Source organism: Pongo pygmaeus, chromosome 18 (assembly GCF_028885625.2).
Source record: "Pongo pygmaeus isolate AG05252 chromosome 18, NHGRI_mPonPyg2-v2.0_pri, whole genome shotgun sequence".
Classification (NCBI taxonomy): Eukaryota; Metazoa; Chordata; class Mammalia; order Primates; family Hominidae; genus Pongo; species Pongo pygmaeus.
In genome coordinates this window covers 12,372,239-12,395,343 of record NC_072391.2, presented here as the reverse complement: position 1 = coordinate 12,395,343, position 23,105 = coordinate 12,372,239, and the positions used below count along the sequence as shown (strand labels likewise).

General features: G+C 48.3%; 1 protein-coding gene across 3 annotated transcripts in view; it reads left to right on the top strand.

The window, feature by feature from the left end:
* TEKT5 (tektin 5) overlaps nt 1-23,105 on the top strand; it is a 71,614-nt gene that overhangs the window by 43,403 nt on the left and 5,106 nt on the right. For 2 of the 3 annotated variants that reach the window (XM_054455168.2, XM_054455169.2), the window contains exon 6: nt 16,399-16,553. In XM_054455168.2, coding sequence (XP_054311143.1) covers nt 16,399-16,553 — 155 coding nt within the window. Of the gene's footprint in view, nt 1-16,398; nt 16,554-16,975; nt 17,122-23,105 lie in introns of all 3 variants that reach the window. The other variant, XR_008494736.2, reaches the window with a different exon arrangement.

The following is a 23,105-nucleotide window of genomic DNA, read 5'->3' as shown; positions in this document are numbered from 1 at the left end:
TTTCCTTTGGCATTTTTCAGAATGTGTGGGAGAAAAGCATGCACTGTGGGAAGAGCTGGGCATGCCACGTTTGCTCTGTGACCAGAAAGGTGTCTGCGTCTGCCAGCTCTGTGTGCCAAGGCAGTGAAGGGGTTCCATACTTGCTAAGGTTTTCAGGAGTTCCTCCTCCCAGACCCTGTGCTAATCACATTGCTGGATTGTCTCACTAAACCTCACCTCCAGCCCATGGACTAGGAATGATTATGATCCCTGCTGTAGTGGAAAGGCTCAGAGAGGGTAGGACATCGGCCCAAGGCCCCCCAGCTTGGATGTGCTGGAGCTGGGATTTAGATAGTCTGGTGCCAATGCTTGTCCTCTTGTCTTTTTTATTTTTTTGAGATGGAGTCTTGCTCTGTTGCCCAGGCTGGAGTGCAGTAGTGCCATCTTGGCTCACTGCAACCTCTGCCTCCTGGATTCAAGTGATTCTTCTGCCTCAGCCTCTCAAGTAGCTTGGATTACAGGCACCCACCACCACACCTGGCTAATTTTTTTGTATTTTTAGTAGAGACGGGGTTTCGCCACATTGGTCAGGCCAGTCTCGAACCCCTGATCTTAGGTGATCCTCCCACCTCGGCCTCCCAAAGTGCTGGGATTACAGGTGAGAGCCACCACACCCGGCTGTGTACTCTTGTCTTAAACACACACCCCATGGTGTGTATTTGTCCATCCAGGGAGCCAGTGTTTGCTGAGCACCCACTAATTGACTAATATATGCAAAGCCCTTGGAAAAGTGCCTGGCATACAATAGCAGTATGCTAAGTGTTGCATATTATTATTATCATCATCATTATTATTTACTATGCTCCAGACATTGATCCCGTGTAGGCACTGGGAATTCAGAAGTGAGCGAAACAGACCAAAACCCCTTCCCAGAGAATAAGCTTGCTTTTGGGTTAGGGGAATTAACAACAAAATTAATGAGGAAAACATACAGTATGTCAGGGATAAGGGCTAGAGAGACAATGAAGCAGAGAAGCAGGCGATTGGGGGTGCTGGCTGGTTTAGGGCTGCAATTTAAACTGGGATGGTCAGGGAAGGCCTTCTTGGCTTTTTAGCCATAGCCTGAAGGAGGTGAGAGAATGAGGCATGTGGATACCTGGGGAGGTGCATCCCAGGTGGAGGGGCAGCTCCCCGATTTGATCTTGTTGCATTGGATTGCCCTGCAGAAAGACCGTGTCACTAAACTGTCCCTCCTGCTCAGGATGACGGTCCCCTGGGCTTCCTCCTCAGCATGAAGCTTCAGGCTGCTCTGTCTCCAGCCCCTGCCCCTGGCCAGCCCATGCAGCCGTCTGCCTCTCTGGCATTGGGAGTCCCATTCCTCAAACTTCTGGAAGCTGTCATGGTGTCCCAGTGTTTCTAGTGCACAAGCAGGGGCTGCCCCCCAGACACAGTGGGTGTGGCTTTTTTTTTTAGATGGAGTCTTACTCTGTTACTCAGGCTGAAATGCAATGCCACAATCTCTGTTCACTGTAACCTCCGCCTCCCAGGTTCAAGTGATTCTTGTGTCTCAGCCTCCTGAGTACCTGGCACACACCACCACGCCTGGCTGATTTTTTATATTTTTAGTAGAGACGGGGTGTCACCATGTTGGCCAGGCTGGTCTCGAACTCCTGACCTCAGGTGATCCACCTGCCTTGGCATCCCAAAGTGCTGGGATTACAGGCGTGAGCCACCCCACCTGGCCAGATGTGGCTTTTTTCCTCCCTTCTAATGAAGATGACCCTGGCCTTGAGTGACAGAGTCTGGACAAGATGTTAAGGGGCATGTTTTTTGGCAGAGTGCACACCCACGTGGGCAGATTTGCCTTGGGTGTGAGTCATCGATAAGTTCTAGGGAAGCCAATTCGGGAAAAGCTGCAGACAGGCCCCGTAAAGATATGGGAGGGGTACCGGGCACAGTGGCTCACACCTGTAATCCCAGCACTCTGGGAGGCCGAGGTGGGCAGATCACCTGAGGTCAGGAGTTCGAGACCTGCTTGGCCAACATGGTGAAACCCTGTCTCCACTAAAAATACAAAAATCAGCCTTGTCGCACACACCTGTAATCCCAGCTACTGGGGAGTCAGAGGCAGGAGAATTGCTTGAACCCGGGAAGCGGAGGTTGCAGTGAGCCGAGATTGCGCCACTGCATTCCAGCGTGGGCAATAGAGCAAGACTTTGTCTTAAAAAAATAATAATAAAAATAAAAATAAAAAAAGAAATGGCAAGGGGAGTGGGAGGGGACAACAGGGGGAGGAAGAAAGTGGAATGGGGTTGGAGGTGGTGGAGAAACAGGTAGCTGTCAGTTCCAGTCTCCAACCTGAGAAGGATGTGGGGTAGGAACAGGCTCCGCAGTGGTCCCTGCCCCTCAGTGTCCTCCTCCTAGCTCTGCTTCAATTCTCTCTCACCTGCATTATCTATGTACCAAGCGCAGGAATGCCATGTTCTCAATTTTACCATATTCATGTACCACCTGTACCGTTACTGATTTTGTATTTCTATTTAAATTGAGTCACCTAAAAATTTCAAAAAATAGGCCGAGTGCGGTGGCTCATACTTGTAATCCCGGCACTTTAGGAGGCCAGTGTGGGACGATCACTTGAGCCCCAGAGTTCGAGACTAGCCTGGGCAACATGGAGAGACCCAGTCTCTACAAAAAAATACAAAAACTAGCTGAGCGTGGTGGTGTACGTCTGTAGTCCTAGCTACTCAGGAGGCTGAGGTGGGAGGATCACTTGAGGCCTGGAAGATCGAGGCTGCAGTGAGGAGAAATTGTGCCACTGCACTCCAGCCTGGGTGACAGAGAGAGACCCTGTGTTAAAAAGAAAACGAAAATTTAAAAAATAATAATTTTAAAGAGACACAGCTGAGTGCATTGGCTCATGCCTATAATCCCAGAACTTTGGGAGGCTGAGGCAGGAGGATGGCTTGAGGCTAAGAGTTCGAGACCAGCCTGGGCAACATAGCAAGACCCCATCTCTACAAAAAATTAGCCAGGCATGGTGGCACACACTTGTAATGCCAGCTACATAGGAGACTGGGTTGGGAACATCACTTGAGCCCAGGAGTTCTAGGCTGCAGTGAGATATGATAGTGCCACTGCACTCCAGCCTCGGCAACATAGTGAGATCCAATTTCTACAAACAAAATAAAAATAAAAATAAATAGCCAGGTATGGTGGCATGCACCTGTGGTACCAGTTACTCAGGAGGCTGAGGCAGGAGGATCACTTGAGCCCAGGAGTTTAAGGTTGCAGTGAGCCATGATCATGCCATTGCACTCCAGCCTGGGCAACAGAGAGAGAACTTGTCTCTAAAAGTAAAATGAAAAATGAAAATAAAAGAGAAACTTCAGGTCACTTCAATAAATGGAAAACCATTAGCACTTGCTGTGAGCAGAGGGTAGCTAGAAAATAAATATAAGGGAAGCAGAGCCAACCATTCAAATGCAGTCTGAGCCTGTGGCCTGCAGAAACTGCTCAATGCTGAAGCTGCTCTTTGTGAACCACGCAAGATGGCCAAGGGCTAGAGAGACAAAGATACGCTGGCACCACGTGGGGCCTCATGCCTGGAAATGGTCAGCAGGTTTGAAAGAGAATTGACAAGGAGGTAACTGTCTCATTTCTGTCATCTAAAAACCAGGGAATGCAGGCAGGGCGTGGTGGCTCATGCCTGTAATCCCAGCACTTTGGGAGGCTAAGATAGGTAGATCACTTGAGGCCGGGAGTTCGAGACCAGCCTGGCCAACATGGCAAAACCCTGTCTCTACTAACAAAAATAAATAAATAAATACAAAAATTAGCCAGATGTGGTAGCACATGCCTGTGTCCCAGCTACTCAGGAGGCTGAGGCAGGAGAATCACTTGAACCTGGGAGGTGGAATTTGCAGTGAGCCGAGATCATGCCACTGCATTGCAGCCTGAGTAACACAGCAAGACTCTGTCTCAAAAAATAAATGATAAATAAAATAAAAATAAAAGCCAGGGAATGTTGCTAGAACCTTCTGCATAGGATTGGTTTGGTCCTATAATGAGATGATTCATGTAAGAGTCTTGGCGCAGGACCCGGCCTGGAGTAAACACTTGATAAATGGTCGTGTGTCGCTGTGCCCTTGTTCCTCTGCTTACACAGGAATTCCAGGAGAACTGACATGGTGCCTTTCTTTGTGGCCCTGTCCCCCACCCATGTGCTGTACATCAAAGGCATCTAATAAATATTTTTAACAGGTGGTGGAAGGGACTTGAGTTCCTGTGATGCTGACAGTGACCATTTGTATCACTTGTAGCGAGTACTCGTATGTGCTCAACAAGTGTTTGTTGCGTAAAAAAGCAAACAACAGAGTGTAAAGTCCCCCAGAATGTCCACTCCACAAGGACAGGGTTTTCCAGCTGTTCTGCTTACTGCGGATCCACCGCCTAGAACAGTGCTTGGCACTAAGTAGGTGCTCAACGAACATTTGTTGCATCGATGAATGAATGAATGAAGAAAGGATTGAGCTTATGAATGAGTATTAGCTCTTCCTTTCCCAGACCCAGGAGACAGGCCTTTTGTAAAGTTTCAGGTCCCCATCACAGGCTGACTGAGCCCTAAGCATGGTGACCAGGGAGTGGAGAAAGTGAACAAAGAAAGAGACAAGGTGGGCTCAGGTCTCTGGCCTGAGGCATCTCTAGATTTCCTTAGCAACAGCACCTACTGGTGGAGAGGAGCATCCTGGGAGCTGCCCTGGATGGGCTCAGGGTGGGGTGGGGAAGGCGTGTACCACAGGTGGCTGCTGCTTTTTTTTTTTTTTTTTTTTGAGACAGGGTCTCACTCTGTCACCTAGGCTGGAGTGCAGTGGCGTCATCATAGCTCACTGCAGCCTCGACATCCCAGGCTTAAGCGATCCTCCTGCCTCAGCCTCCTGAGTAGCTGGGACTACCAGTGTACACCACCATGGCCGGCTTATTTTCTTTTTAATTTTTTGTAGAGACAGGGTCTCACTATGCTACCCAAGCTGGTTGAATTCCTGGGCTCAAGCAAGCTGCCTGCCTCAGCCTCCCAAAGTGCTGGGACCACAGTTGTGAGCCACCGCGCCCAGCCCAATGGTAGCTTCTTATCACCCGCTGAACCCTCAGTAATGTCCCCTCCACCCCAGCAATAGGCTCTTCAAGTAGTGACGCCTAGATGATAGGGGCTGTTTTCCATGACAGGGCAAACACTGGGCAAAGTGGCACCAAGAAGCATTTTTCATCTATATAAGGCTTTATTTTCTTCTGAGCTGGGCTGAAGTGGTGCATTCTAAGGGTTGTATATCCCACCCACTGCCCCCACAAAGGGGAGGTTTCTGAAGAAAATCCCCAGGGCTTCCAAGAGAGGTGTTCCCCCATTGAGTGTTTATATGCCACTCACACGCTGGGCACAGAACATTCTTATGGGATAATGTTTAACAAGCATGTGGGCTGAGTTGCTGTGGCTCACGGAGGACCAGGTGAAGGGCTAGCCTCCTTCCTAGGTGGGCTCTGGAGGAGGCTGGGCCTCCCTGCCCTCCCATAACCCAGCTTCCCATCTTGACTCCACTAGTAGGAAACAGGCATCCTTTTGTCCTCTTTAGGAAGCAAACTGCTATCTATTTTTCCTGGATTTTTTCTTAAGCTAATACAGAAGCCAGGACTTTGATTCTTTGAAAAAATTCTGTTTTAAGCAATTTATTGGTGCCCATAGGGTATGGGCCCAACCTCACTCAAATAGTCATTCCTTGCATATTAAGATGTGTGAATGTTTTACAGCTTATGAGAAAGGAAAAAAACAAAGTGATTGTAAAATCCTTGAAGGCAGGGACTGGGTGTTATACTTGCAATCCCACCTCGTTCAGGAGGAATTTACTGTGTAATCAGTTTTCCCCTATCTTAAAATCTGAGATGCACAGAACTCTATAATTTGTAGGGCAGGTTGTTCCCAAATTTGAGTGTGCACAAGAGTCACTGGGGGGAAGCTGGTTAAAAATCTAGACTTCCAGATCCCACTGTGATTCATTCATTCAATTGATGTTTATTGAGCTACTACCATAAGTAGGGTTTCCAGATTTAGCAAAGACAAATCCAGGATGTCCATTTAAACTTGAATGTCAGATCAACAAATTTTTTTTTTTTTTTTGAGACAGAGTCTTACTCTGTTGCCCAGGCTAGAATGCAGTACAGTGTTGTGACCATAGCTCAGTGCAACCTCGACCTTCTGGGCTCAAGCAATCCTTCCTCAGCCTCCCAAGTAGCTGGGACTACAGATGTGCACTATATGCCTGGCCAGTTTTTCTTCTTTTTTTTTTTTTTTTTTTTTGTAGAGATGAGGGTCTCACTATATTGCCCAGGCTGGTCTCAAACTCCTGGGCTCAAGCGATCCTCCTACCTCAATGTCCCGCAAAGTGCTGGAATTACAGGCACTAAGACACTATGGCTGGCCAACAAATTTTATTTTTTTATTTTATTTATTTTTTTGAGACAGGGTTTCACTCTTATTGCCCAGCCTTGCGGCCCAGTGCAATCGTGTGATCTTGGCTCCCTGCAACCTCTGCCTCCCAGGTTCAAGCGATTTTCCTGTCTCAGCCTCCCAGTAGCTGGAATTACAGGTGCCTGTAACCATGCCTGGCCAATTTTTGTATTTTTAGTAGAAATGGGGTTTTACCATGTTGGCCAGGCTGGTTTTGAACTCCTGACCTCAGGTGATCTGCCTGCCTTGGCCTCCCAAAGTGCTGGGATTACAGGCGTGAGCCACTGCGCCCGGCCAAATTATTATTATTATTTTTTGATATAGGATCTTGCTCTGCTGCCCAGGCTGGAGTGCAGTGGTGCATCACGGCTCACTGCAGCCTTCACCTCCTGGGGTCAGGCAATCCTCCCACCTCAGCCTCCTGAGTAGCTGGGACCACAGGTGCATACCACCACACCTGACTAATTTTTTTGTATTTTTTGTAGAGATGGGTTTTCACCATGTTGCCCAGGCTGGTCTCGGACTCCTGGGCTCAAGCAATCCTCCCACCTCGGCCTCCCAAAGTGTTTAGGATTATAGGTGTGAGCCACTGTGCCTGACCTACAAATCATGTTTTAACATCAGTATGTCTCATGCAATAACTGGGGGGGCTTGCCTCCGTGCGTACCACCGTAGGCTCGGTGGTTTGTAAACAACAAAATGTATTTCTCACAGTTCTGGAGGCTAAAAGTCTGAGATGCCAGCATGATCGCGTTCTGGTGAGGGCCCTCTTCTGGGTTGTAGACAGCCTTTGTTTTCTCTTCACCTGGCAGAAAGAGAGTAAAGTAGCTCTCTGGCCTCTTCTTATAAAGGCACTAATCCCATTCACGAGAGCGCCACTTCATCACCTAATTGCCTCTCAGAGGCCCCACCTCCAACACACTGGGACAGATTAAGCTTTCAATATAGGAATTTTGGGGGAACACAAACATTCAGACAGTCCATTACAGAACATACACGAGAAAGTGCTTTGTTGTTTATATGAAATTCAAATTTAACTGGGAGTCCTATAGTTTAACTGGTAACCCTAATGCTGCACCAAACACTGTTCTAGGCGATGGGAGAACAGTGTGAACAGAACACAGCCCCTGATTTCTGATAGCTTATGTTCTAGTGAGGAAGCCATTTCCTGGTGCCCCTATAGGGTCTGGAGACAAATCGATCCATGCAGACAAATAGATCTAGGAAGGAAGGGGGAAGCCAGCTGAGGGGTGGAGTGATGGAGGTGGCTGTCTATTTTGAATAGAGTAGACAGGGAAGCTCTTTCTTTGGAAGTGACATTTAAACAAGGACCTGGAGAGGTGAGATTTGGATTCAGTAAGTGTGTAGGGCTCAAGGATCCGCATAGATAATAAGCCATTCTGGAAGAATCTGATGTGGGGGTCTGCGAACGCCACATTGAGAAAAATGACTTTAGGGTTTCAAGCCTCATGTCCACCTCTGATGATGCACTTAGATGTTTACAGCCCCTTTCTGGACCTCAGTTGACTTCATATGTGCAATGGGAATAGTAGTCACTGACTCGCTTTCTCACAGGGCTGTTGTGGGTATCAAATGATGTAAAAGATGGGAAAGGACTTTGTAAACTGAAAAGTGCTTAGCAGGGTCTCGACTAGCGCTGTCCATTAGAAATACAATGCAAGCCCCTTGTGTAACTTTAAAGTGTCTAGTAGCTGCTTGAAAAAGCAAAGAATGTGAAATTTATTTTATTTTATTTTATTTATCTTTTGAGACAGAGTTTTGCTCTTGTTGCCCAGTCTGGAGTGCAATGGTGCGACCTCAGTTCACTGCAACCTCCTCCTCCCGGGTTCAAGCGATTCTCCTGCCTCAGCCTCCCAAGTAGTTGGGATTACAGGCGCCCACCACCACACCCGGCTAATTTTTTTCTATTTTTAGTAGAGACGGGGTCTCACTATGTGGCCCAGGCTGGTCTGGAACTTCTGACTTCAGGTGATCCACCCATCTTGGCCTCCCAAAGTGCTGGTAAAACAGGTGTGAGCCACCCCACCCGGCATGAAATTGATTTTAATAATATGTTTTATGTAATGCATAATACTTTGGTAATAATATACCAAAGTGTTATTTTTACATGTTGTCAATATAAAAATTATTACAGAGATATTTTATAACATTTTTCTTGTGCTAAGTCTTCAAAATCTGGTGCATGTTATGAGCTTACTTACAGCTCATCTCAATTTGCACTAGCCATATTCAGGTGCTTAACAGCCATATGTGGCCCTCGGCCTCATGTTGGACAGCACAGGCTATAGCATGAATATTATGTGAAGAGCTGGCCTCATTGTTTTAAAACACAGTGTGTTAGTGGAAATTTTGAGGTATAATCATACAGTAAATTTTTTTATATTTATATTTTACTTTTACTTTTTTTTTTTTTTTTTAAGAGATGGAGTCTCGCTCTGTCGCCCAGCCTGCAGTGCAATGGTGCCATCACAGCTCACTAGAGCCTCAAAGTCATAGGCTGAAGCTGTCCTCTCACCTCAGCCTTCTGACTAGCTAGGACTATAGACATGAGCTACCAGGCCCAGATAATTTGTTTTTTTTTACAGATGGGGTCTCACTATGTTGCCTAGGCTGGTCTCAAACTCCTGGCCTCAAGTGGTTCTCCTGCCTTGGCATCCCAAAGTGCTGGGATTACAGGCATGAGCCACCGTGCCCAGCCTTTATTTTATTTTTTAAATTGACACAGTAATTGTGCGTATGTTTCGATGCACACCATGTGCAGTGATGAGGGTAACTTGCATTTCCGTCATCTCAAACATCATTTCTTTGTGTTGGGAACATCCACTATCCTCCTTCTAGCTATTGGGAACTTATATTTTAGTCATCCTACAGTGGCATAAAACACTGGAACTTATTCCTCCCGCCTCACTGTAACTTTGTATCCTCTAAGAACTCACTCTTTATCTCCCGCCCTTTCCCTTCCCCTTCCCAGCCTGTAGTATCCTCTGTTCTACTGTTTACTTCTATGAGATGAACACTTTCGCTTCTGCATATGAGTGAGAGCATGTCGTGTTTAACTTTCTGTCCCTGGTTTACTTCTGAGGTGGAATATTGAACAGTAAAGTGAAACAGACCAGTGACACAGTATGAATGATTCTTACAATAGGCTAAGTAAAAGAAGCCAGACTAAGGGCAACAGATCAACAGATGATCACCATCAAAAAGATAGTTCCCAAGAAGAGGGGGCATTCCACACCACAGGGGTCCACAGCGGGAGCACTGGGGTGGCTCAGGAAGGAGGGAGGGAGGGGGAGAAATGTGGGCAGGAGCCTTTGTTATGGTTTCCATGGGAAGGACAGGGTGGGGCAGGGTAAGAGACTTAGGAATGGCTAATTAGGATCATTTCAGTGGGCCCTGGGGGATAGGGACTGTCCCTAGTTGAATAGTACCTGGCCTGGGGTGATTAGAGCAGGTGTATTGTGGCCTGGTGGACAGTGAACGCCCAGTAAAGGAGGTGGTTGGACTATGGGCTCTAGGTTGGTGTCTTTGCATTTGAAGAGTGTGCTCCAGGGTGACTTGTCTGCTTATCGCTAGGTTATCACTGGCTAATCCTGGGAGGGCCAATGCCTCTAGGGTCAGCAAGGCCTCAGATATCAAAGCTCCAGAACACAAAAGATAAGACATGTGTCATGCACTCATACTGCAAGAGGTTTGGCCAGGGGCACGGCAATCCAGATTGGTTTGGTTGAGTGTCAGTAGCTCTATCATTTCTCAGCCCTGCCAGCCTTCGGCCAGCCCCTTAGCTTTTAACAGAAAGAGAGATTTCAAGGAATTGCCTGAACTGAGCTTCTTCAGAGCTTGTTGCTCTCTGCAACTGTTCTTTGGAGCTAGTCTTGTGCTAGAAGTTGTGAAGGCTTTGCCTAATTCCAGTTGAGAAGTTCAAGGGACAGGGTCCCTTTCTCCTCCTTTCATGTGATTATTTATTTATTGTCTCACTGTGTCACCCAGGCTGGGGTGCAGTGGCATGATCTCAGTTCACTGCAGCCTCGACCTCCCATGCTCAAGTGATGCTCCTGCCTCAGCCTCCCTTGTAGCTGGGACTACAGGCACGCATCACCATGCCTGGCTAATTTTGTCTATTTTTCATGGAGACAAGGTCTCACTATGTTGCCCCAGGCTGGTCTCAAACTCCTGGACTCAAGTGATCTTCCCACCTCATCCTCCCAAAGTGCTGCAATTACAGGCATGAGCTACCACGCCAGGCTTCTATGTGATATTAATGCCCAACTCCAAACATGGTAGGGTCTGGGGGAATTTAGGGGTTTCTAGTGCCTGCTTATAATCACCTAAGTGTATTGGGAGATGAGGAGCGGTATTTTCCTCTCCCTTGGAAATACCAGGCCCCTCTTGGCGGTAACGTCTCAGTGGCTGGTGCTTGGGGACCATGGGAGGAGAGTGTGGGGATAGGAGCCTCTTTCGGTTAATATCATCTCTGATGCTCACCCCTCAGGCCCCACCCCAACCCGCCTGCCCACCGGTACCACCTGGGCTAATCCACATGCTTCTCTGAAGACCTGCTCTTCAAAGAGACAAGCACAATGCAAATTAAAACCATAATATACCACTGCATGTTCACGAGAATGGCTGAAATTAAAAAGACTGACCACACTAAGTGTTGACAAAGGTGGGGAGCAACTGGCAGTCTTGAATACTGCTGGTGGGAGTGAAAACTAGAAACCTGGGGGAAAACTTTGACAGTTTCTAAAAAAGTGAAACGTTGACCTATTCTATGATCCAGCGATTCCACTCCTAGGCATTTACCCAAAAGAAATAAAGTATACATCTCCCCAAAGACTCAGATACAAATATTCATAGCAGCTCTCATTTGTAATAGCCCCAAAGTGGAAACAACCCACATGTCCATCAACAGGTGGCTAGATGAAAATTGTGGTCTAGCTATATGGTGGAATATTGTGCAATGAAATGAAACAGATCACTGATACACACAACAACATGAATAATTCTCAAAATAATTATGCTGAGTGAAAGAAGCCAGACCCGCCCCCCTCCAAAAACAGATATATATATACTGTCAGATTCTGATGGTAGAAAGGCAAACTAATGCACTGTGACAGAAGCATTTATCTATGATCAGTGGTTGCCTAGGGTAGGCAGAGGCAGGAGGGAGGGATTATAAAGAGGTATACAGAAACTTTTGGGAGTGATGGATTCATTCACTATCTTGATTATGGTGATGATTTCATGGGTATATACATAAGTCAAACCTCAACTAATTGTAAACTTTAAACATGTGTAATGTATTGTATATCAACTATGCCTCAACAAAGCTGTAAAGCTTAAAAAAAATCTATTTTTTAGAAAGTCATGTACAGGCCAGTCATGTGGCTCACATGCCTGTATTCTCAGTGCTTCAAGAGGTTGAGGCGGCAGGATCACTTTAGGTCAGGAGTTTGAGACCAGCCTGGGCAAGAGAAAGTTAGCTGAGTGTGGTGGCAGGCACCTGTAGTCCCAGCTACTGAGGAAGCTGAGGTGAGAGCATCACTGGAGCCCGGGAGGCAGAGGTTGCAGTGAGCCATGATCCCGCCACTGCTCTTCAATCTGAGCAACAGAGACCCTGTCCCACGGAGGAGGAGGGGAAAAACGGGGGAGGAGGAAGGGGGGAGGAGGAAGAGGGGAGGAGGGGGGAGGGAAGGAAGAAAGGAAGGAAGGAGAAGAAAGGAAGGAAGGAGAAGGAGAAAGAAAAAGGAGGAGGAGGAGGAAGAGAAAGAAGGAGAAGGGGAAGAGAAAGACTGAGAAGGAGGAAGAGGAGGAAGAAAAAGAAGAAAGAAGAAGCGTGCATAAGCTTTAGGGGTGGGCTGGTGGGAGATCAGACTGTGAGGCAGTGCCAGCCTCCAGTCCCAAGGCAGATCTGGGAGCAGGCGCTAGGATGTAGATGCAGAGGGAACACAAAAGGGGACAGGTGGGCCTGGACTGTCCCGAGGAGTGGCTCACACTCTGATTGGGGGACCCAACCTACCCTGCTGTGAACCAGTCTGTCTGAGGTGTGTTAGTGGAGACACAAACCTTTGCTTATGCCAGAGATGTGATTTGTTTCAACTGGGAGGATGGGATGAAGCTTCTTGGAAACAATGGTATTTCAATGTATTGGTCTCTTATTTGAAAAATAGAGTGTGATCACTGGAATAGCTAACCTCTGATGAACACTTAGTATGTGCTAGGGACTCTTGGAAAGCTGCACATGCAGTATTCCATTTTATTCTTGTCACACACTTGCTGGGCGGGCACTTTTATCACCTCCATTTAAGGACATGGATGCCCAGGGTCTTATAGGTATAGGTCTTATAGGTATAGTGGTGATACCAAGATTTGGCCCCTGGTGGCCTAATTTCCAATTCAGCACTCCTATTATTCACAATCTGTCTCTGGTGTGTGGGTGTATGGATGGAGAATATATTGGAATGTACAACTGTTTGGGTTTTTTGTTTTTTGTTTTTTGGAGATAGGGTCTTGCTCTGTCACCCGGGCTGGAGTGCAGTGGCGCAATCATAGTTCACTGCAACCTTGAACTCCTGGGCTCAAACAGTTCTCCAGCCTCAGCCTCCCAAGTGGCTGGGACTACAGACATGCACCAGCATGCCTGGCTAACTTTTAAAATTATTTTGTAGAGATAAGGTCTTGCTCTGTTGCCCAGGCTGGTCTCAAACTCCTGGGCTCAAGCGATTCTGCCACGTTGGCCTTCCAAAATGCTGGGATTATAGGTGTGAGCCACTGCACCCGAACTTGAGTATGATTTGAAGGTGCCTTTGGGACCCTTCTGTTGAAAATCATTGTCACTTACCACTAGTCTAAAATGGAAAAGGTAGACGGTATTGAACAAATGTTGAATTAATTACCTCCGTCACTTGCAGATAGTACTTTTTGTTTTACATCATAGTCTTGTCTGTCTCTTTCCCCAGACCTCCATGGTTTTGATGATGAAACTTTCAAGTAGGGCTTCACTGGTTGTTTCTTTGAATTATCCTCTACATTAATGACATGAACAGGGTAGAAATGGTCAAAGCTGTTGACTCACCGTGGTCTTATATCAAGGTAGCAGTTACACTCACAAAGCAGATGCCCTTGTACGGAAGAGCAGGTGCATCTCCAGCAGTGACCCTATGGAGACATTCCTGGTGGAGCTGATGAATGGCTTCTTTAGGTAGTATGGAGTCTCTGGGCAAATGAAATCGAACTCTTCATGATCACGAGTTGCACTGGCACATCCTTCTGATCATTGAAGGCCATCATGGCAGGACATCACTGCATCATTTCTAGGCTTCTCAGGGACTGAGCACATGCAACCTCACCATTGTTTTCTGCTGAGTCTGGGAAGGGGTGTCAAGACAGCCTGTCCTCAAAGGGCCTTGTCACAGGAGAGGGACACCATGACCAGCAGAACTGCTCACAGGTCGAGGGCCACTGGGTGACAATAGGGTAGAGAGTGGATGTTTCAGTCACGGTGAGGTGACATCATTTAGTACTAGTGTCTCAGTTCCAGGTGTGTTTGTGGTTGGCCAAGTGCAAGGACAGGTTCCTTCTTTAATAAATGCATAGGCTTTTGAGCCTATTCTTTGTTCATTCTCTCATTCTTTTATTTTTTGTTGTGGAAAGTTTCAAACACACAGAAGTAGAGAGAATCATATAAAAGACTCCCACCAGGTGCTGTGGGTCACACCTGTAATCCCAGCACTTTGGGAAGTTGAGGCATGATGGTTGCTTGAGCCCGGGAGTTTGAGACCAGTCTGAGCAACATAGCAAGCCCTAATCTCTTGAAAAAAATTAAACAATTAGCCAGGTGTGGTGGTGTGTGACAGTAATCCCTGCTACTTGCGAGGCTGAGGCGGGAAGATCATCTGAGCCCTGGAGGTCGAGGCTGTGGTGAGCTGCGATTGCGCAACTGCACTCCAGCCTGAGTGACAGAGCAAGACCCTGTCTCAAAAAAAATAAAATAAATGAAGGACTTTCATGTACCCAACACAAATGTTGACATTTCACTAGTCGTGCCTTGTATTTGACTTTTTCTGATTTTCATTGTATTTTCTGTTGAGGCATAACAGTCAGTAAAGCTCACAGCTTGTTGGATTTTGAAGATGAATTTTCGTCTATGTTTATATCTGTGAAACCTTCAGATCAAGATGTAGAACATTCTCAGACCTTAGCAGGCTCTTGTCTGCCCCTCCCTGAGATCTGCACTTTCATAAATTGTAGGGTACAATGGTGACATCATATTGGGAAAAATATCTTGACAGATAAAAAGTTTTGTCTTCCTTCTTGCCTTCCTGCCTTCCTTTCTCCCTCCCCTCCTCTCCCCTCTCCTCTCCTCCTTCCTCGTCCCCTCCCTCCCTCCCTCCTTGCATTGTTTCCTTCCCTTCTTCCTTCTTTATTCACTGATCTAGTTACTAAGACGGTAAACTCTGGATTTTTTTTTTTTTTTTTTTTTTAAAGCGGGCTGGGTGTGGTGGCTCATGCCTGTAATCCCAGCACTTTGGGAGGCCGAGGCAGGTGGATCCCTTGAGGTCAGGAGTTTGAGACAAGCCTGGCCAACATGGCGAAACCCCATCTGTACTAAAAATACAAAAATCAATCCTGGCTAACACGGTGAAACCCCGTCTCTACTAAAAATACCAAAAAAAAATTAGCCAGGCATGGTGGCGGGCACCTGTAGTCCCAGCTATTCTGGAGGCTGAGGCAGGAGAATGGCGTGAACCCGGGAGGCGGAGCTTGCAGTGAGCCGAGATCACACCACTGCACTCCAGCCTGGGCGACAGAGTGAGACTCCGTCAAAAAAAAAAAAAAATCAGCCAGGTGAGGCAGCAGATGACTGTAATCCCAGCTACTTGGGAGACTGAGGCAGGAGAATCACTTGAACTTGGGGGGTGGAGTTTGCAGTGAGCCCAGATCACGGCACTGCACTCCAGCCTGGGCGACAGAGCGAGACTCCATGTCAAAATAATAATAATAATAATAATGGAAAATACATACAGATCCAGAGTTTACCTTCTTAGTAATTAAGAAGGTAATTACTAAGAAGGTAAACTCTGAGTCTGTTTGAATACACACACACACACACACATATATATGTATGTATGTATGTATATATGAAAAAACCCAGATGAAGTGAAACTGGCTTAGAGATTGGTTTAGAGATTGTTTCAGATTAACAGTCTCTGTCAATCTGAAAGGGCTGCCTTCCTCCTTCCCTTCCTCTCCCTCTTCTTCTCCCTCACTCCCTTACTTTGCTTTCTTCCTGCTGAGCACTGATTGGCAACTCTAATGGCTACTGGAGGTTCAGAACAAAACCAACCATGGTACTGGCCCGTCTTCCATGTCCACAGTGCCCCGGTGACAAGAGGGTACCTGAAGCGGCTTCTCAGGGTTTCTAACCCTTTTTTTTTCTTTTTGAGACAAAGTCTCACTCTTGTCCCCCAGGCTGGAGTGCGATGGCACGATCTCAGCTCACTGCAACCTCCGCCTCCCGGGTTCAAGCAATTCTCCTGCCTCGGTCCCCCGAGTAGCTGGTATTACAGGCACCTGCCACCACGCCCGGCTAATTTTTGTTTTTTTAGTAGAGACAGGATTTCACCATGTTGGCCAGGGTGATCTAGAACGCCTGACCTCAGGTGATCCACCCGTCTCGGCCTCCCCAAATGCTGGGATTACAGGCATAAGCCACCGCGCCCAGCCTCAGGGTTTCTTAGGAAGGGTGAGCTTCCTGCCCTAAAGGTGTTCAAGGCCAGGGAGGGGGTATCTTAAGTGCCTGGCTGGAGGCTGACCTAGTTAACTTGAGCTCCCCCCAGGCCCCCAGTCAGAGGAGGTCAGAAGGGCCTGGTGGGTGGTGACACCTGTGTGTTCCCTCGCAGACGCTGCAGGAGATCTTCCAGGCCGAGAACACCATCATGCTGCTGGAAAGGTCCATCATGGCCAAGGAGGGCCCACTGAAGGTGGCCCAGACAAGGCTGGAGTGCCGGACCCGGCGCCCCAACATGGAGCTGTGCAGGGACATCCCTCAGTTCAAGTAAGTGAGGGAGGCCAGAGGAGGCGGGAGAACCCCTGGGAATCCAGGAACGGGAAGGGGTGAATCTCAGGAGCTTCTAGGTGCACTGGGTCTGAAAAATGGACCTTCCCTCAATCAGGACATTCAGTCCCACAACTCAATAGAGTGCAGGGTGTGGGTGGAGTTCTGAGATGCAGCTCGGGCTGTACCACTGCGTGGCTTCCTCATCACTGGGAGCCCCACCCTGTGCACTGTGGTCTTCTCACTTGCCTAAACTAGGGGTGGTTTTGTAACTCCGTTGTGCTGTGGAAACCCTCTTGTTTCCCTTCAAAGCCAAGGCAATGAATGGTAGCCTCCCACGTGGTGGCTTTACCTTCTCTCTCCAGGCTCCCATGAAAGAGGCACCCATTCCTCACTCATTTCCCACCTCCCTTTTTGTAAAGTTCTTACCATGAAGCCCCGGAAGAGCCTCAAGAGCTCCTGGCTGATGGATCCCACACATCCTGCTGTGCTAAGGAGGCTGGCGTCTGTTGACGAAGGGCTTTCTCACAGGACAGGGGTCAAAAGCTCATGCCAGCCCAGAAAGGAGGTTTGTGGGGGGCGGGGAGTGGGGATTGTAATAGGATGATGGCCAGGCCAAGAAGGAACGGGTCATCAGATATGGGAATTATTTCCCATGAGTGTGCTGTATGACTTGGGGCAAACCACTTGGCCACTCTGTTCTCCCCATGCTAGGGGCATGGACTGGGGGAAGGTTCCACATCCAAGCTCACTCACATGATTGTTGGCAGCAGTCAGTTCTTGCCCCATGGGTCCCTCCAGCATGGTGGCTTGCTTCAACAAAGCATGCAAGCCAGAAGGACAATGACAGTACCAGCAGCAAGGACGTCACAGTCTTTTGTAACCTAACCGTGGAAGTGACAGCCCATCACTCTTTCTGCATGCTCTTCTTTAGAAGCATCTCTAGGTCCACACTCAAGGGTGTGATACCAGGAGGTGGGGATCATTGGGGGTCATCCTTGGAACATCCTCCTATGGGCACTAACAGGGTTTCTGGGGGAGTGGCAAGAGACTGAGTCCGGCCCCATTTCAGCTGCTCATTTGCTCCATAAACCTTATTCTGCATTCACTGTGCCCAGGGCTGTGCTCACCGGGTTTCATAGCAGTACTTCTTTTGACAAGATACTGAGTTGATATCCCCCAAGAGAAAAAGATGGAAAGGACCATCCTCAGGCTTCCTTGGGCATATTATTTCAGCCTTGGCCTACAGCAAGGGAAGTTCACCCTGATGGCTAACTGCAATCCTTTGAGCTTCTTTTGAGTTCTATCCCCTTTAGTCTTACTCCTAGGGGAGTTGGGAAGTCAGTTACTCTTACTGTTGTCAAATGGGAAGATAAATTGAGGTCCAGAGAGGTTGAAAAAGCTGTCCCAGTCACACACCACTAAGCCAGGGCTTCACTGGGCAGGGAGTGCAGGTCTTGGTCCAGCGATGGACCCTGCTCCCTCCATCCTGGTGTGGAGACCCCACTGCTAGATATGAAAAGATGTCAAGAAGAGAGCTATCAGTTAGGAGAAAGAGGATAGATAATCAAGAAAAAGTATTGGGTGGTGCCCAGGCGATGGTTTTTGCACAGCCTCAGTTACCGCCTAAGTAACCATTTAGGAAATGGAAAAAGCAGGGTATGTGTTGGGGTGGGGTGGAGGGGCAGGCAAATTGATCCAAGGCTTTGAACTTGAGGGCCTGGAGTCCCTCCCACTTTGGAAGGCCAGGGCAGGAGGATCACTTGAGGCCAGGAGTTTGAGACCAGCCTGGACAACATAGCAAGACACTATCTGTAAAAAAAAAAATACAAAACTTAGCCAGGCATCGTGGCATGTACCTGTAGTCCCAGCTACTCAGGAGGCTGAGGCAGAAGGATTGCTTAAGCCCAGGAGTTGGAGGCTGCAGTGAGCTATGATTGTGCCATTGCACTCCACCCTGGGCAACAGAGCAACACCCAGCAGACCTGCTGCTGGCTTGCTAGGTCTTCAGCCCTGGAAGTGAGATGGATAGGGTCTGGGTCCTGGGTGCAGGAGAGTGGGGGCTGGGCTCTGCTGACCTCTCTTCCATCTGCCCCTGCTTCTTCGATGCTCAGGCTGAACCCCAGTACCTCCTGGAGTGGAGGGCTCAGGTGATCCCTTTGCCTCCCCGAGACTTTTTTTTTAATCGAGTCTTTCTCTGTTGCCCAGGCTGGAGTGCAGTGGCACAATCTTGGCTCACTGCAACCTCCATCTCCCAGGTTCAAGAGATTCTCCTGCCTCAGCCTCCCGAGTAGCTGGGATTACACTCGCCTGCCACCATGCTCGGCTAATTTTTGTATTTTTAGTAGAGGCAGGGTTTCACCATGTTGGCTAGGCTGGTCTCGAACTCCTAACCTCAAGTGATCCAGCCACCTCGGCCTCCCAAAGTGCTGGGATTACACGCATGAGCCACAATGCCCGGCCCCGCCAGGGGACTTCTACAGAACAGGGCTTCTGGGGGAGTTGCCTAGAGGACCTACTGCTTTGGGGCAAGCTCTCTGCCTTCCCGTTTCCCGTTCAACAGGCACACCACTGAGGAGGACAGACAGAGAGCAAGGAGGTGGAGCATGTTTGGTTCAGGAGCCGGGCCGTGTGTGTGTGTGTGTGTGTGTGTGTGTGTGTGTCTGCATCTGTGTATGTTGTGTTTTGGTTTGTATGCATGGCTGTCTTGGGAATTGAGCAGATGATAGGGTTCAGGTTCAGTCTCCCTTCTCCAGTGGCTAAATTGTCCCATCTGTGCATGATCTTCCTTGTCCCCGTCCTCTCCATTCCTGCCTTTGGGCCATCTTTTTCCTTTTCCTCCTACAAGTGGTCTCTCTTCTCCTGACCTACTCCAATCACTGGGGTCCCATCCATGCCTATCCCCCAGAAAGAAAGTCCATTTAAAATTGAACTTTAAAGGCTAGGTGTGGTGGTTCAGATCTGTAACCCCAGCACTTTGGGAGGCTGAGGTGGGAGGATCGCAAGAGGCCAGGAGTTCGAGACCAGCCTGGACAACATAGCAAGACCCCATCTCTACAAAAAATACAAAAATCAGCCAGGCATGGTGGCGTGCCTATAGTCCAAGCTACTTAGGAGGCTAAAGCAGGAGGATTGCTTAAGCACAGAAGTTGGAGGCTGCAGTGAGCTATAATAGTGCCACTGTACTCCATCCTGTGGAACAAAGCAACACCCTGTCAAAAAAAAAACCAAAAGCTGAATTTTAATTAAACTTAAATAAAGTTAAAAATTCAATTCCTTATTCACACCAACCATATTTCAAGGGCTCAGTATCCACATATGGCTAGGGTCCACCATATCAGACAACATAGCACAGAATATCTCCCTTGCTCTAGAAAGTTCTATTGGACAGTGCTGGTGGAAGTTTCCAGGCTGCTTCTGTCACTTCTCTTTGCTTCTCTCTAGCCCAGGCTTACCATGGGGAAATTCGCCCAGCTTCATGCCCTCTGGTCCTGAGCACAGTTTCATTGTCTCTTCTCCCCAGAGGTGGGACCCCCAGCGCAGTCCCACAACCAAGCCGCCATCACAGCTCACCTTGCCACATTCATTTCCCAGGGCTACTATCACAAATTACTACAAACTGGGTGGCTACAGACAACAGAAGTTTATTCCCTCACAGCTTTGGGGGCCAGAAGTCCCAAATCAAGGTTGCTGTTCCTGGAGGCTCTGAGAGAGGCTCTGTTCCCTGCCACTCTCCCAGCTCCGGAGGGCTGTCAGCAATCCTTGGTATCCCTCAGCTTGTAGCCTTATCTCTCCCATCTCTGCCTTTGTCTCCACATGGCCTTCTCCCCTGCATGTCTCCGTGTCTCAAACCTCCCTCTCCTTTCTCTTATAAGGAGATCAGTCATTGGATTTAGGTGTCACCCTAAATCCAGGATGATCTCATCTTAAGATCCTAAACTTCATTACACCTGCAAAGACCCTCTTTCCTCATAACATCACACGCACCACGTCTTAGGACTTGAACATATCTTTCTGAGGAACACCATCCAATCCGCTCCGTGTAGATTCACAATAACCTCCTAACCTTTCTCCTGCCTCTACTCTTGCCCCCTTCCAGTCTCATCTTACACAGCCGCCTGGAGGTTATCCCAAAACTTGAGTAAGCATGCCATTCCCCGTTTCAAGCCCCCCGCCCCCACGCCATGGCTTCCCACAGCACTGAGAACAAACCCAAGCCCTTTAATTTTGCATGTGCTTTTCTCTCTCTCTCTCTCTTTTTTTTTTGAGATGGAGTCTTGCTCTATTGCCCAGGCTGGAGTGTAATGGCGTGATCTCAGCCCACTGCAACCTCTGCCTCCCGGGTTCAAGCGATTCTCCTGCCTCAGCCTCCTGAGTAGCTGGGATTACAGGCACCTGCCACCACACTTGGCTAATTTGTGTGTGTGTGTGTGTGTGTGTGTGTGTGTGTATATATATATATATATATATATATATATATATTTTTTTTTTTTTTTTTTTTTTTTTTTTTAGTTGGGACCGGCTTTCACCATGTTGGCCAGGCTGATCTCAAACTCTCGACCTCAAGTAGTGATCTGCCACTTTAGCCTCCCAAAGTGCTGGGATGACAGGCTGCAACCTCTGCCTCCTGGGTCAGCCTCCCAAGTAGCTGGGATTACAGGTGTGCACCACGAACCCTGGCTAATTTTTTTGTATTTTTAGTGGAGACGGCGTTTTGCCACCATGTTGACCAGGCTGGTCTCGAACCCCTGACCTCAAGTGATCTGCCCGCCTCAGCCTCCCAAAGTGCTGGGATTACAAGCGTGAGTCACCATGCCTAGCCAAAATTTAAATTTTAAATTAAAGTAATACAACTACAATTCAGCTTCTCAATTGCATGGCCCCATTCAAGTGTTCATTAGCCCCATGGGGCTGGTGGGTACCATATTGGATGGTGCAGATATAGACCTTTCCATCTTCACAGAAAGTTCTACTCCACGGCACTGCTGCAGCATACTTTCCCTCTTGGCCTTCAACATGTCCAGCTGTCTTTTTTTTTTTTTTTTTTTTTGAGGCGGAGTCTCGCTCTGTCGCCCAGGCTGTAGTGCAGTGGCGCGATCTCGGCTCACTGCAAGCTCCGTCTCCCAGGTTCACACCATTCTCCTGCCTCAGCCTCCCGAGTAGCTGGGACTACAGGCACCCGCCACCACACCCGGCTAATTTTTTGTATTTTTAGTAGAGACAGGGTTTCACTGTGTTAGCCAGTATGGTCTCCATCTCCTGACCTCGTGATCCGCCCTACTTGGCCTTCCAAAGTGCTGGGATTACAGGTGTGAGCCACTGCGCCCGCCAGTCCAGCTAAGTCTTATCTTTCTTCTCTGCTCAAAGTCCTCTCCTGGGAGGCGGAGGGAGGAGGATCACTTAAGCCCACGAGTTTGAGACCAACCTGGAGGCAAAAAAAGAAAGCCCATCTCTATAAAAACTTTTTTTTTTTAATTAGCCAGGTGTGGTGTTGCCTGCCTGTAGCCTCAGCTATTTGGGAGGCTGAGATAGGAGGATCTCTTGAACCCAGAGGTTTGAGGCTGCAGTAAGCTATGGTGGCACCACTGCACTCCAGCCTAGGTGACAGAGAGAGACCCGGTCTAAAAAAATAAATAAATAAATAAAATCAGCTGGGTGCGGCCTGTAATCTCAGCATTTTGGGAGGCTGAGTTGGGCAGATCGCTTGAGCCCGGGAGTTTGAGACCAGCCTGGGCAACATGGTGAAACCCTGTCTCTACAAAAAATGTAAAATTAGCCGAGTACAGTTTTGCATGCCTGTAGACCCAGCTACTTGGGAGGCTGGGGCTGGAGGAATGCTTAAGCCAAGGAAGTTGAGGCTGCAGTGAGCTATGACTGCACCACTGCGCTCTGGCCTAGACGGAGTGATACTCTGTCTCAAAAAGAAAAAAGAAAAAAAAAAAGTCCTCTCCTCGGAAAGTTCTAGAAAAGCAAAGCCTCAGAAGGAGAGGGGTGGGGAAGTAGTACGGGGCAGCCCAGTCCCAGCTGATCCTGCAAGGGGCGCCATACCGGGAAGTGCATCACAGACATGTCTGCACCAGAGGCCTTTTGTACCTGAGTCAGCCAGCCATTGTCTGTAGCCGCTGGCAGGGGCTCTCCTCCCAGGTGAGATAGCTCCGATTGGCTGAGCAACATAATTGTCTGGAGAAGTGCGGACCTGTGGGCCATTAGCAGCCAACGCTCACTCGTAGCAGCTGGGGATGGTGCCCTGGCCAGTAAGGAAGATCTGTGTGAGGCTCTTATCTAGACAATGCTGGCCCTGTTATCCTGTTTATTAAAAAATTATAAGGCCAGGCGCGGTGGCTCATGCCTGTAATCCCAGCACTTTGGGAGGCTGAGACTGGCGGATTGCCTGAGTTTAGGAGTTTGAGACCAGCCTGAGCAACACGGTGAAACCCTGTCTCTACTAAAACATGAAAAAGTAGCTGGGTGTGGCGGCACGCACTCAGCTACTTGGGACGCTGAGGCAAGAAAATTGCTTGAACCCGGGAGGCAGAGGTTGCCGTGAGCCGA